Source organism: Caretta caretta, chromosome 3 (genome assembly GCF_965140235.1).
Source record: "Caretta caretta isolate rCarCar2 chromosome 3, rCarCar1.hap1, whole genome shotgun sequence".
Lineage (NCBI taxonomy): Eukaryota > Metazoa > Chordata > Testudines > Cheloniidae > Caretta > Caretta caretta.
In genome coordinates this window covers 52423577-52435720 of record NC_134208.1, presented here as the reverse complement: position 1 = coordinate 52435720, position 12144 = coordinate 52423577, and the positions used below count along the sequence as shown (strand labels likewise).

The 12144-nt window shown below is 39.3% G+C and overlaps 1 protein-coding gene across 1 annotated transcript in view; it reads left to right on the top strand.

Moving 5' to 3' along the window:
* The window catches only part of EYS (eyes shut homolog), a 1269973-nt gene that overhangs the window by 159395 nt on the left and 1098434 nt on the right, over nt 1–12144 (top strand). The window contains exon 2 of the mRNA XM_075126509.1: nt 5992–6105. Coding sequence (XP_074982610.1) covers nt 5992–6105 — 114 coding nt within the window. The remainder of the gene's footprint in view (nt 1–5991; nt 6106–12144) is intronic.

The following is a 12144-nucleotide window of genomic DNA, read 5'->3' as shown; positions in this document are numbered from 1 at the left end:
ATCACTGTCAAATTTATTACTTTGTAAGATTAAGAACTCTCAAAATGTGTCTGTGAATATGAAACAGAAATAGAAGGAAACAGATTTAATCCTCTACTAGCAAACTTCACTTTTTTATGGCACAGAATTATCAGCTTGTACAAATCAAAATGGGCCCAATTGTCCCATTTTCTTTAATAAATAAATTAAGGAGAACAAGAGTAGCTAATCTAACCTTGAAGGTAAAAGTGATAGTGGGAGAATGCTAGCTCTGTGTAATCACTCCTCATACCCAGAAATGTGTTCAGTCTCTTCTTCTGTTGCTGTTATAGGTCAAGGCTCTGCACAGTTAAGAGCCGGAAGCAGAGTGTGAAGTCCTAAAGCAGTTACACTCCATGACATACTGCCCTCCAGAGGCACACAGAAGTTCTCAAACTCTATTACAGTGACCACTAGTGGTTCACAGGTTTCAGAGTAGCAGCTGTGTTAGTCTGTATCTGTAAAAAGAAAGGGATTACTTTTGGCACCGTAGAGACTAACCAATTTATTTGAGCATGACCTTTCGTGAGCTACAGCTCACTTCGTCGGATGCATAAAGCGGAAAATACAGTGAGGAGATTTATATACACACACACCATGAAAAAATGGTTGTTTTTCATACACATTGTAAGGAGAGTGATCACTTAAGATGAGCTATTACCAGCAGGATCACAAATGTTTTGCAAATGCACCCACTGTTAGTGTCATCTACCTCATGCTCATTATCTTGACCTTCATTTTAACTCAGGAAGTATTGTTTAATGTCTGCAGGATGTTTCATACATGCAAGGATGTGTTTGGTCATCCTAGTAGATTTTGGAATGCATATTTCATTTGGCAGTATTTACAAAACACAGGTATCATTTTGTCTGAATGACTCTGTGTGGGAACTCTTCCATATGTTAGAAGATGATCAATTACACCAGTTTGAAAATAATAAGAGCACCTCTATGCTAAGTGTGGTTGGTTCCTCTGTGAATATCAATGTCAGGACTCTGAGGCAGGATCCATTTCAGCCCCACAAGACTGTCTTCTGAGTCCCTGTAGGCACTGGCATCTTCCTATCTGCCCCAATGACTCTAGACAAGCAGTCAGGAAGCAGATTATTGTCCCCTGTTAGGAAAAAGGGTGTGAACATCCTAGTCTCCTGAGAAGAGATGATATCTCTGGGATGAGTGGGAGGCTCACCACGGACAATCAGGAGGACAACACCTTCAGGGTTGAGGCTGGTTCTCCTCTCCTGCTCACGTTGTCTCCTTAGCAAACTCTATTTCTAGGTGGACTGAAGTCACCTGGGGCAGGCAGACAGTAATCCACAAGAAACGGGCCCTGTTGTCCTCACTTGTGTTCTCTAGTACAGATGAAAGTGCCCTGTACTGATTTTTTTAATCAAGTAGCTTCTTTTTAAATACTTATTTGTTATTAGAAAGCATTTTGAAGGACTGAAGTGCAGCAGTGATATCATTTTAAACATCACTCTAAAATTCATTCACCATTCATACTGAGAGAAAATATTTAACATACATTTCTTTTTCAATTTCTCCCAAAATTTCCAATTTTTCCATAACAGGAAAAAAAAATGGGAGGGAGGGATTTTTTCTAAACACTTCCTGTTTTTTTTTTTCCAGACCTTCACATCTCTAGGCAAGCCAATGGATGTGCTATTAGAAATTTATTTCTGAGAGAAAAGTGGTGCTGTGCATTTGGGCAGCCAAAGGCAAAATAATTTGTACAAGAACCCAAAGTGCAACATGAAAAATCATTGCCTCTTTGTATTACTGTAGATCTTTGTAGATCTTCTTTGTAGATTTCTTGGATCTGTTTGCTTGGAATGCTCACGCCCTGCCTCTTTTGCATCTCTCTAAACCTATGTGAGGAAGAGTAAAAGGAAACTCTGTTACCTGAGCCCTATTTTTTCCCTTCCATGAGTATTTCTACAACAGATATCAGTGTCAATCTAATTCTGCAACATGAAAATCTCAGTACGTCATTGCCAATCATCTCAGTCCTGAACTATGTCCAAGTGGGTCAAATGAAAGCAACCAAGTTCATTGATGGGGACACAGTGGCAAAATGAGGACTGATGTATGCCTGGAATTAAGCAGAAGGCTGCCAGTTTTGTTAAACTTTAACACAAGGGAGGGACATTACCCTCTCCTCCATACATGCATTCACTCACGCACTCTCTCTCTCTCTCCAGCTCTCTTCCCCTCTCCTTCTCCTCCTCCTATACCAGGCATTTAATTGGTTCCAGTGCAGGTGTTACAGGGCTCCTTGTCATAGAACCAATAACGTGGGGGAGGCTCTCCTCAGCCTTCCCCTGCAGGACTCAGCTGTGTGTCCTAGCACTGTACTGCTGCCCCTCATCCCCACCAGGGGATCAGAGGGTGCAGCAGGGAGGGTACCTCGGCCTGTGAGAGACACAAGGTCAGACCTCGGCCCATGAAGGTCACAAGGTCTCACCCTATCATATGAATCCAAGGCCAACCAATATCCTAGGTCTTTTACCTCTAGGAACTGTTCATTTTATTCCCTTAACTGCCCTGGACACTGGCTGCAATTTGTGATGAATAAACTCCAGCCCAGTAACTCAGTTAGGTACTAAGTGTGTTCCTACTTTAACTCACTGTGGCTTGCAGGTGCTGCAAGGAAGGCAAAAAATTCTCTGGTCCTCTGTCAATTGGCCTATGGGAGAAAAAAAAATCCTTCCTGCCCTCCTAAACAGGTGATCAGCTAAACTCTCAGCATCTGTCAGGCCAGGTTCCCATTCATAGTTTGGGTGAGTATGGTGGGCTGCTAGAATGGGAGCCAAAAGATGCTTCACATGGCCCCTACCCTGGGCTAATTCTTGGGAGCTGGGGAATGCTAGCTGATCAACACTCCTCTTCCCATATGGCCAACGAGTGCCAGAGACTCCCAGTGCAGAGCTTCCTATTATCCCTTGGTGAACATCTCCCTCCCTTGCCACTGGGACTGTCCCATTTCACTGCCTGTCACATCAATTTCCCCCACCCATTGATTTGGGTGGGTGGCATTATTTAAAACTGTGTTTTTGTTGATACCCTATCTTTACGGAGGCTTCCTTCTGGCTCCATCTTGGAATAAATGTAATCCTTTATTGTATCACTTGTTTGGGGCTCTTTCACCTCCCTGTGTTTACATATAGAGCTTCCGAACCAGTGTAACACCGACAGATCCTGGCCCTCGGCAGGTGGGGTCGAACCTGGGATCTCTGGAGCTTAGTCCATGCACCTCTACTGCATGAGCTAAAAGCCAACTGGCTCTTAGCTAAGGCTCTAGAGCAGAGTCAATAATCTCTAAGTGGTCTTGGTGCCACTAGAGGGGACAGAACACCACACTCTGGAGATGTGTGGGTTACACCAGCATAACAATAATCATAATAAACCAAAGAAGAACACACAAATCCCTGACCGATTTTTTTTCAAAATATTGACCTGTCACCCAGGTGATTCACTTTTATTTCAGAAAAATGTCTTTTGGTAAGGAATATGCTATTTTATCACTAAAATTTATTCTCTGCATGAAAATGATGACATATGCCCTATAGGACATATATTGATATTTATTTTTTTTTTATTATCTTGTTGAGGGAAAACCAATCTAACACTTCATTCCAGACCAAATTTGCTGGTTTTCCACAAATATGCTCCAGAGCATTGTTTCATTATGATACCAAAGGGTTTTGAGCGTTTAGTGTGACTGATAAAAAGGATTTGACAGGTGCAAAATCAAAAATGTGGCAAAAATTCAAAGGGAAAATAGGAAAGGTTTTGCCTTTTAAACCACCAGGAAAAATGTTATTTGGTTTGATTTACATCTGTTTTGTTTTAAATTGTTTTACAAGTGAAGCACAATTTGGGCTTGCCTTGCTCACATAAATAGGTGACTTCTGAGAGGCTTAGTGAACTGTTATGGAATAAAATGCAAATAAAATATTATTGCAAAGTTTAAATATTTCATGACATTTGGTGATCCTGAAAACATAAATACAAAAAAGTGATTTTCTCCTTAAATAATTAATCAAACGACTGTTGAAAGGGATTGAACAGGAAAATACAACCAAATATAAGCTTCACATGGGATCACTTCTATTTTATAAATAGACAGTCTTGTTTTTCATTGTTTTATTAACAAAGACGACATGGAATATTATGTTACCTTTTTTAATAAAAAAGGAAAGCTCACTTATAATCTCTAGGGTTATCTCAATGATATCTTAAAACTCAGCTGATATATTCACTTGTTTTTTTTATGGCTCTTGTGGTACACACAAATATTACCAATCCACTCCCTTGGCATTATATAACGCTTTAAAATAAGAACTAAATCGAAAAGGAGTTCTGGTTAAATTGTATTTTGTGGTAGCTCTGCCACAGAATGACAGTAGTTGTGTGAATGTCAGTGGCTACACTGATGCAATTTTTTTTTTTTGAATAGAGACGATTGTACCACCTTGAATTCCTACCTACTATAGCAACATTAAAAAATCCAAACCAGACGTGCCACTGGTGCACATCAGCTGTGCCAGTTTACACCTGCTGAGGGTCTGGATCACTATATTTTAGATGTTGTTAAAGTCAGATCCAGTTTGAAGATGGATTCCACTATCTTTTGATTTCCCCAGTTGAAATATCCAGATGATGGAACTAATATAATTTTATGGTAGCTATACAAAAATATTATAAAATATTATAATAATATAAATATATTAATATATTATTAATATTAATAATATAATCTGCACACTTAAAAATTAAGTTACATGCATGCAATACTTTGAATCTAATTCTTCCAAGACTCAGAGCCAGATTGTAGTATGTTCCAAAGGCAGCCAACAATGGGGAGTTCTTGACATACATCTAGCAAAGTGACAGAATAACAAGCAAACAAAAAAAGGGGGCGGGAAATTTCTATCGTCGGTAAAACTAGTGCAACTGACTTGAAAACACTGATGTTGCTGTGGTGGAACTGAGAGGTTTGAGCATCAGCTTCCTTTGTTGGTTGGAGTCAGCAGTTGGAGCTTGTTGCATCAACTGGAATACAAATAAAATACGATGCACTAAGAGTCTGGTCCTCTGAGGTGTTGTGTGCTTCATTTTTGCTTTTGGTGGGAACTGAGGGAACTATGTACCTTATGGGATTGGATCCTGTGTTACTTCTTCTCAGGTTCATACAGCACCTGCTGTTTAATGCATATCTTCTGACTTACCTTCCATTCTTCCGGCTCATCCAAGTTGCAATATTTGTGGTTTCCATGTTGTCACTCTAAAATAATTCAGGTGCAAACTTCATATGTTTCCAGAAATAATAATAATAAAATCTTGAAATATGTACAGTACTAAAATATTTCACTCTCCTGGATTACTGAATACATAAATAATAATATGTACTATTAGATTTGTATAACAATGTTCATTTGACTAAGTCTGAAAGCTTTTCAGATATTAATTATTTAACTAATATTGCTTTAAATAGAGAAGCATTATGATATTTTACAGTTGTGTAAATGGAGGAGTAGATTCAAAACAATCTACTATGTTGTGGTTCCTCAGTTTTTATATGTGCAGCTTAAGACACCTGTTGACTCCTTTCTGAGGTGTTGAGCTCCTTCGCTTATGATTGAAGTCCCTGGGAAATCTAGATGTTCAGCACCTCTGAAATGAGTTCAGACATGTTTTATGATGGGTGCCCATAAATTGAAAGCATCCAAAAATCAGTGAACATTTGTTTTGTTTTTAAAATATTGTCCAAGAAGCTTGTCAAATGTAATACCATGTTTCAGTGGGAGAGCCAGAATTGAACACTAGCGTTCTGGCCTCAAGTCTCCTCCTGCAATGGGGATTTGCAACTGAATGTTTCTTCATTTTAATTAGGCAAACACATTTGAAATAAAAACTTTATGTAAGAATACATGAGAACTGAGAAAATCAAAACCTTCCATTCTTCACGCAGGTTTTTCAGGCCAATACTGTGACATAGACGTGAATGAATGTGATTCGGGGCCCTGCTTGAATGGTGCTGTCTGTCAGAATAATGTCAATGGATATGATTGCTTTTGCCCTGAAGGTAAGTTGTTCAAAATAATGTATTTTTATTATAAGTGACTATTTTCAAAAATTGCCTGAGGATTGAGGTGTCTTCCTGATAGTCTTCAAAGCATTTGTTAGAATTTTTTCCTGTCAAGATATGTTATTCATTTCTGAAGTCTCATTTGCATCTATGTCCATCAAAGCAAACTACAAATCAAATATTCACACAAAAGCTACAAATAGTATATTTGTAAGTGTTATGTCTCATGTTATAACCATGATTTTAACAATGATAGAATGAGGGTAATGAAAACAAACGGACAGCATGCGAACTTTACAGAAAGCTCGATCAACAAGTTTATCATGAAAATATCTGGTACAGCTAAACAACCGTGCACTTTAAACCTGAGTATCATACACAATTATAATAGAAATAATACCTCTTCTTGGAGTGGAGTTACAGTGCCAAGGGTTTAAGCTCTCTCGTTCTTTCAGAAAAAGGTGTTCTATTTTTTCTTTTCTTTTTTTTTGGTCTATTTCTATATAAACACAACATTGTTCAGTGTTAACTACTATATGTGAACAAAAGTGTGATTGCAAGGAAGGTTCACAGAACTAAATTTCAGTATTTTTTTCAATGAATTTGGAGAGTCTTTTTAATATACTTTTATGAGTGGTTTCCTTTTGGAATATTCTAGGATTTTTTTTTCTTTTTTGGGGGGGGGGGGCTAAGGAGGAGGAGGCTAAGTGTTATAGTTTGGAAAGATAAAGTTGTCTGGTTTATTTATAACTGGGACATCTATCACAGCTTACTTTTTGTCTCTAAAAAAATGATATGTTCAAAGTATGAGCTGAAGCTTCCTGTTCATTACATTTCTGGTAAATTGTAAAGACGTATACCAGTACAAGCATTATAATGTGAATGCAAAAATGTAACCCTTCTGCCCGTCAGAGTTGGCAGCAACAAGGTCCGGGTTCAATATCTAGGAGATCCATTCCAATAACACAATGCAAACCGGCTCGAGCCCCCACCCAGTGACCTGGGACAAATATATACCACCCCCGCTGGGTGCCTCCAAGAGGCAATAATACTTCCCCTCTCGCAAGCACCTAGTCTGAGTGTAGCAAAAAGCCTTTTAATAACAGAGAGAAACAATGTGGCATTATGTTGGGGAAACACCACCAACAGGATTCATAACACAACCCATGAGCAAAAAACCCACCCCAAGCAAATTGGGGCATGCCCTTTCCCTTTGGTTCTTGAGCCCAGCAACACCAAATCACCCAAAGTCCCAAAAGTCCAATGACCCAAAAGTCTCTGTCCCTGGTCAGGACAGCCCCAGAGTTCAAAAGTTTATCTGCAGAGCTTTACCTCCCAACCTGGGTGGAGATGGGGGCGGGGGTAAAAGGCACCTTACATGATCTGAAGCTGATCGCCCCACAGCTCCATAGGCCTTCGCTCCGCTCTGCTCCACTCCACCAGCCGCCCCATGAACTGCTTTGCTCCGCTCCGTGGCCCACAAGCAGCTCCCGCCGTCCCACAAACTGCTCCACCAGCCTGTCCACAAGGCACTCCAGCCGTCCCGCAAACTTCTCCACAATATATCTTCAGGCTCCCCCACTACTTAACACAACACTCAGTGATTTCAGCTCTTAGGTGAATTCAGCTTGTAGTAGGGGAGCCCCAGTGCTGGTGCACTGTCAGCCCAAAATGAGCTCAGCAGCCTATAACTAGACTTCTAATGAAATCAAAATTAGCTCTGATATTCCACAGTGTAGAGAGGAGGAAGTGCAATTAGCACATAAAGCCCTCACCAAGGGGCCCATGCCACCAAGTATTAATACTACCCTCCTCCACCCCCCCCCCCCCCGACGTTCTTGTTAAACCTGGATTTGTGCTGGAAATGGCCCACCTTGATTATCATACGCATTGTAAGGAGGGTGATCACTTTAGATAAGCTATTACCAGCAGGAGAGTGGAGTGGGGGGAGAGAAAACTTTTTGTAGTGGTAAACACCCATTTTTTCATGCTTTGTGTGTATAAAAAGATCTTCTACACTTTCCACAGTATGCATCCGATGAAGTGAGCTGTAGTTCACGAAAGCTTATGCTCAAATAAATTGGTTAGTCTCTAAGGTGCCACAAGTACTCCTTTTCTTTTTGAAAAACATAATTAAAATGAAATTGTTGCAAATAATTTTAGTAAAATGTCACCTCTACAATTAGTTAGTTTTAAATTTAAAGCCAATATGGGTACTGAATATCAGTTGAAAATCAAGGTTAGATGAGATCATTTCACTATTTATTCTGCTTGTCTAGTTTAGATCATTTGAGTTAGGAAAATAAATCTTGGCATTCATACTGATCATGCTGTAGTTTACTTGTTACCTGTGATACATGGGTCTGATTAAACTCTGATTGTGAATGAGAACAGTTACCGTATACATTATTAATGAACTCAGAGTAATTGTCAAGCTTTATGACTTAGGGATCAGTGGAAATTGGTTCCATGGTCAGTTTGAGAAATTATGAGACTATGCCATGCACTGAAGGTGCTGATAGCTTAGCATTTGTCATGGTCTTCTTGCAGCCATGGCCTGTGACAGCACTAATGATAGTCATTTTGTAGCGTGACTATGCATTAGAATACATTTACAAGAATATAAAATGTCAAATATTGGAGTGGAGATTCTTCAGCAGATTTTATGTTAAGAAATCGCTGATACTCCTAGTAGTTAGAATTTTCTAAAAGTTAGTTGCTCATAGTCTCCATTCTGTAGATATTAATGGATGGCTAAGGTAACCATTAATGATGTGTGTAGCTGTATTCAGCTCCAAATAAATGAAATATGTGTGCTGACTTCTGCATTATACTTCTGCAAAATATTCCACTGTAATAAATACCAGAACCAGGACTGAGGTTCATAAAATATTTGCCTTTGCTCCCCAGGAGATTCCCGATAGCAAGGAAGTGTGAGAGATGATCTTTTTATTTGTGTTCCAGACTGTTAAACTGCAGTCCAGGTTGACTTTTTTTTTTTTTTTTTAAAGTGGCAAATGGCTGGAAAGAAAGTGGACCAATTTTCAACACATACTGTAAGGGCCAGGTCACCTGGCCAGACTAGCCAGTCGACCATTCAAATGGACGGTTGTTGTTGCCATTTTAGACTCACTAAATATAAGTCTCTATTGATGTGGTAAGAGCATTAATGTCCTTGCTGAGTGATTATTAATGATGAGGTAGAATGTAAAGAAATTTAGAAGTGATGAAATGGATAAAACAGAATCTGTTTGGGTCAAAATCACTTTGGGGAAGAAAGCTACTACATATTCCCTTGGGATAATGCTTGTGGTATGATACAGACCCCCCAGAATCCAATTTGGATATGGATAGAGACCTCTTTGATGTTTTTAATAAAATACATGCTACTGGGAATTGTGTGATTATGGGAGACATTAACTTCCCAGATACAGATTGAAGGAAAAGTGCTACTAATAGTAGCAGGGCCCAGATTTTCCTGGAGGTGATAGCTGACAGATTTATTCACCAAATAGTTGCTGAACTGACAAGAGGTTCATTTTAGATTTAGTATTGTAGTGAGGATCTCATGGAAAAATTGGTCAGTGGGGACAACCCTCAAGTGATCATGAGCTAATTCAGTTTAAACTAAATGGAAGTATAAACAAAAAATAGATTTGCAATCAGAGTCCTGGATATCAAAAGTGCAAATTTAAAAAAAAAAAATAAGGAAATTAGTTAGGGAAGTGGACTGGACTGAAGAAATCAAGGATCTGAATGCGGAGGAGGCTTGGAATTAGTTTTTGCGACTTTGACTTAAACTATATGAAGCCTGTATCCCAAGCACGGGCTGGGGGGTGTGGTGGGGGGGATGGAATTGTAGGGAAGGATTGCAGACCAAGCTGGAAAGCTGAATGAGCAAGCACCTCAAATAAGTGATTAAGAGAAAGCAGAAAGCTTACCAGGAATGGAAGATGAGATGGATCAGCAAGAAAAGCTACCTCTCAGAGCTGAGGAAGTGTAGGTAAAGTGAGAACTGCCAATAGCCAAGCAGAGTTGGATCTTGCAAAGGAAATTCAAATGAATAGTAAAAGGTTCTATAGCCATATAAATAAAAAAAGAAAACAAGGAAAGAAAAGTAGGACTGATAAACACTGAGGATAGGGTGGAGATTGAAGATAATCTAGACATGTTCCAACACCTAAATAAATATATTGCCTCAGTTTTTAATAAGGCTAATGAAGAGTTTAGGGGTAGTGGCAGGGTGGCTAATAGAAACAAGGTAATGGAAGCAGAAATTACCACATTCTAGGTGGAAGTCAAACTCAACCATGTTAATGGGACTAAATCAGGAGGCCCACGTAATCTCCTTTCAAGAATATTAAAGGAACTGGCACACACAATTACAAGTCCAATAGCAAGGATTTTTAATCAATCTGTAAACTCAGGGCAGGGCTCAGGGTAGTACTTTGACTAGAGAATTGTTAATAAAGTTCCTATTATTAAGAAAGGGGGAAAAAGTGATCCAGAAAACTACAGACCTGTAAATTTGACCTCAGTTGTATGTAAGGTCTTGGAACACATTTTGAAAGAGAAAGTAGTTAAAGATATAGAGGTAAATTGTAATTGGGATAAAATACAACATGGTTTTACAAAAGGTAGATCATGCCAGACCAGCCCTATCTCCTTTTTTGAGAAGATAACTGATTTTCTAGACAAAGAAAGTCCAGTAGATCTAATCTACCTGGATTTCACAAAATCATTTCATACAGTTCCACATCGGAAATTATTAATTAAATTGGAGAAGATGAGGATTAATATAAGGATTGAAAGGTGAACAAGGAACTGGTTAAAGGGGAAACAGCAGGTCATACTGAAAGATGAATTATCAGGCTCCAGTGAGGTTACTAGTGGAGTTCCTCTGGGATAAGTCTTGGGACCAGTCTTATTCAACATTTTTATTACTGACTTTGGTACAAAAAGTGGAAGTGTGCTAATAAAATTTGCAGATGACTCACTGTTGGGAGATAATGTTAATACAAAGGAGGACCAGAAGATGAAGATCTGGACAATATTGTAAACTGGAGTAATAGAAATGGGATTAAATTAAATAGGCAAAAATGCAAGGTCATGCACTTAGGGCCTAACACCAAGAATTTTTGCTTATAAGCTGGGGACTTATCAGTTGGAAGAGTTAGCAGAGGAGAAAGACATGGATGTATTTGTTATTCAAGGATGACTATGAGCCGCCAATGTGATGTGGCCATGAAAAAGACTAATACAGTCCTAGGGTGCATCAAGACATATTTCCAGTAGAGACAGAAAAGTGTTAGTACTATTATACAAGGCACTGGTGAGACCTCACCTGGAATACCATGTGCAGTTATAGTCTCCTATGTTTAAGAAAGATTAATCCAAACTGGAACAGGTGCAGAGAAGGGCTGCTCAGAGGAATGGAAAACCTACCTTATAAGAGGAGACTCGGAGCTTGGCTTCCCTAACCAAAAGACGGCTGAGGGGAGATACAATTTCTCTCTATAAATACATCAGAGGGATAAATACCAGAGAGGGAAAGGAGTTATTTAAGTTAAGCACAATGTGGACACAAGAACAAATGGATATAAACTGGCCATCAACAAGTTTTGGCTTGAAATTAGACAAAGGTTTTTAACCATCAGAGGAGTGAAGTTCTGGAACAGCCTTCGAAGAGGAGCAGTGGGGATAGGGAGGAAACCTAATTGGTTTCAAGATAAGTTTATGGAGGGGATGGTGTGATGAGACTGTCTACAATGACAAGTAGCCAATCTGTGACTGCTAGCAGCAAATATCTCCAATAGCTGGTGATATGACCAGAAATGGAGAGGGCTCTGAGTTACTGCAAAGAATTATTTCCTCGATATCTGGCTGGTGGGTCTTGCCCACATACTCAGGGTCTAATTGATCTTTGGGGTCGGGAAGGAATTTCCCCCCACGTCATACTGATAGAAACCCTGGGGGCATTTTGCCTTCTTCTGAAGCATCAGATGGGGTCATTTGCAGGTTTAAACTAGAGTAAAT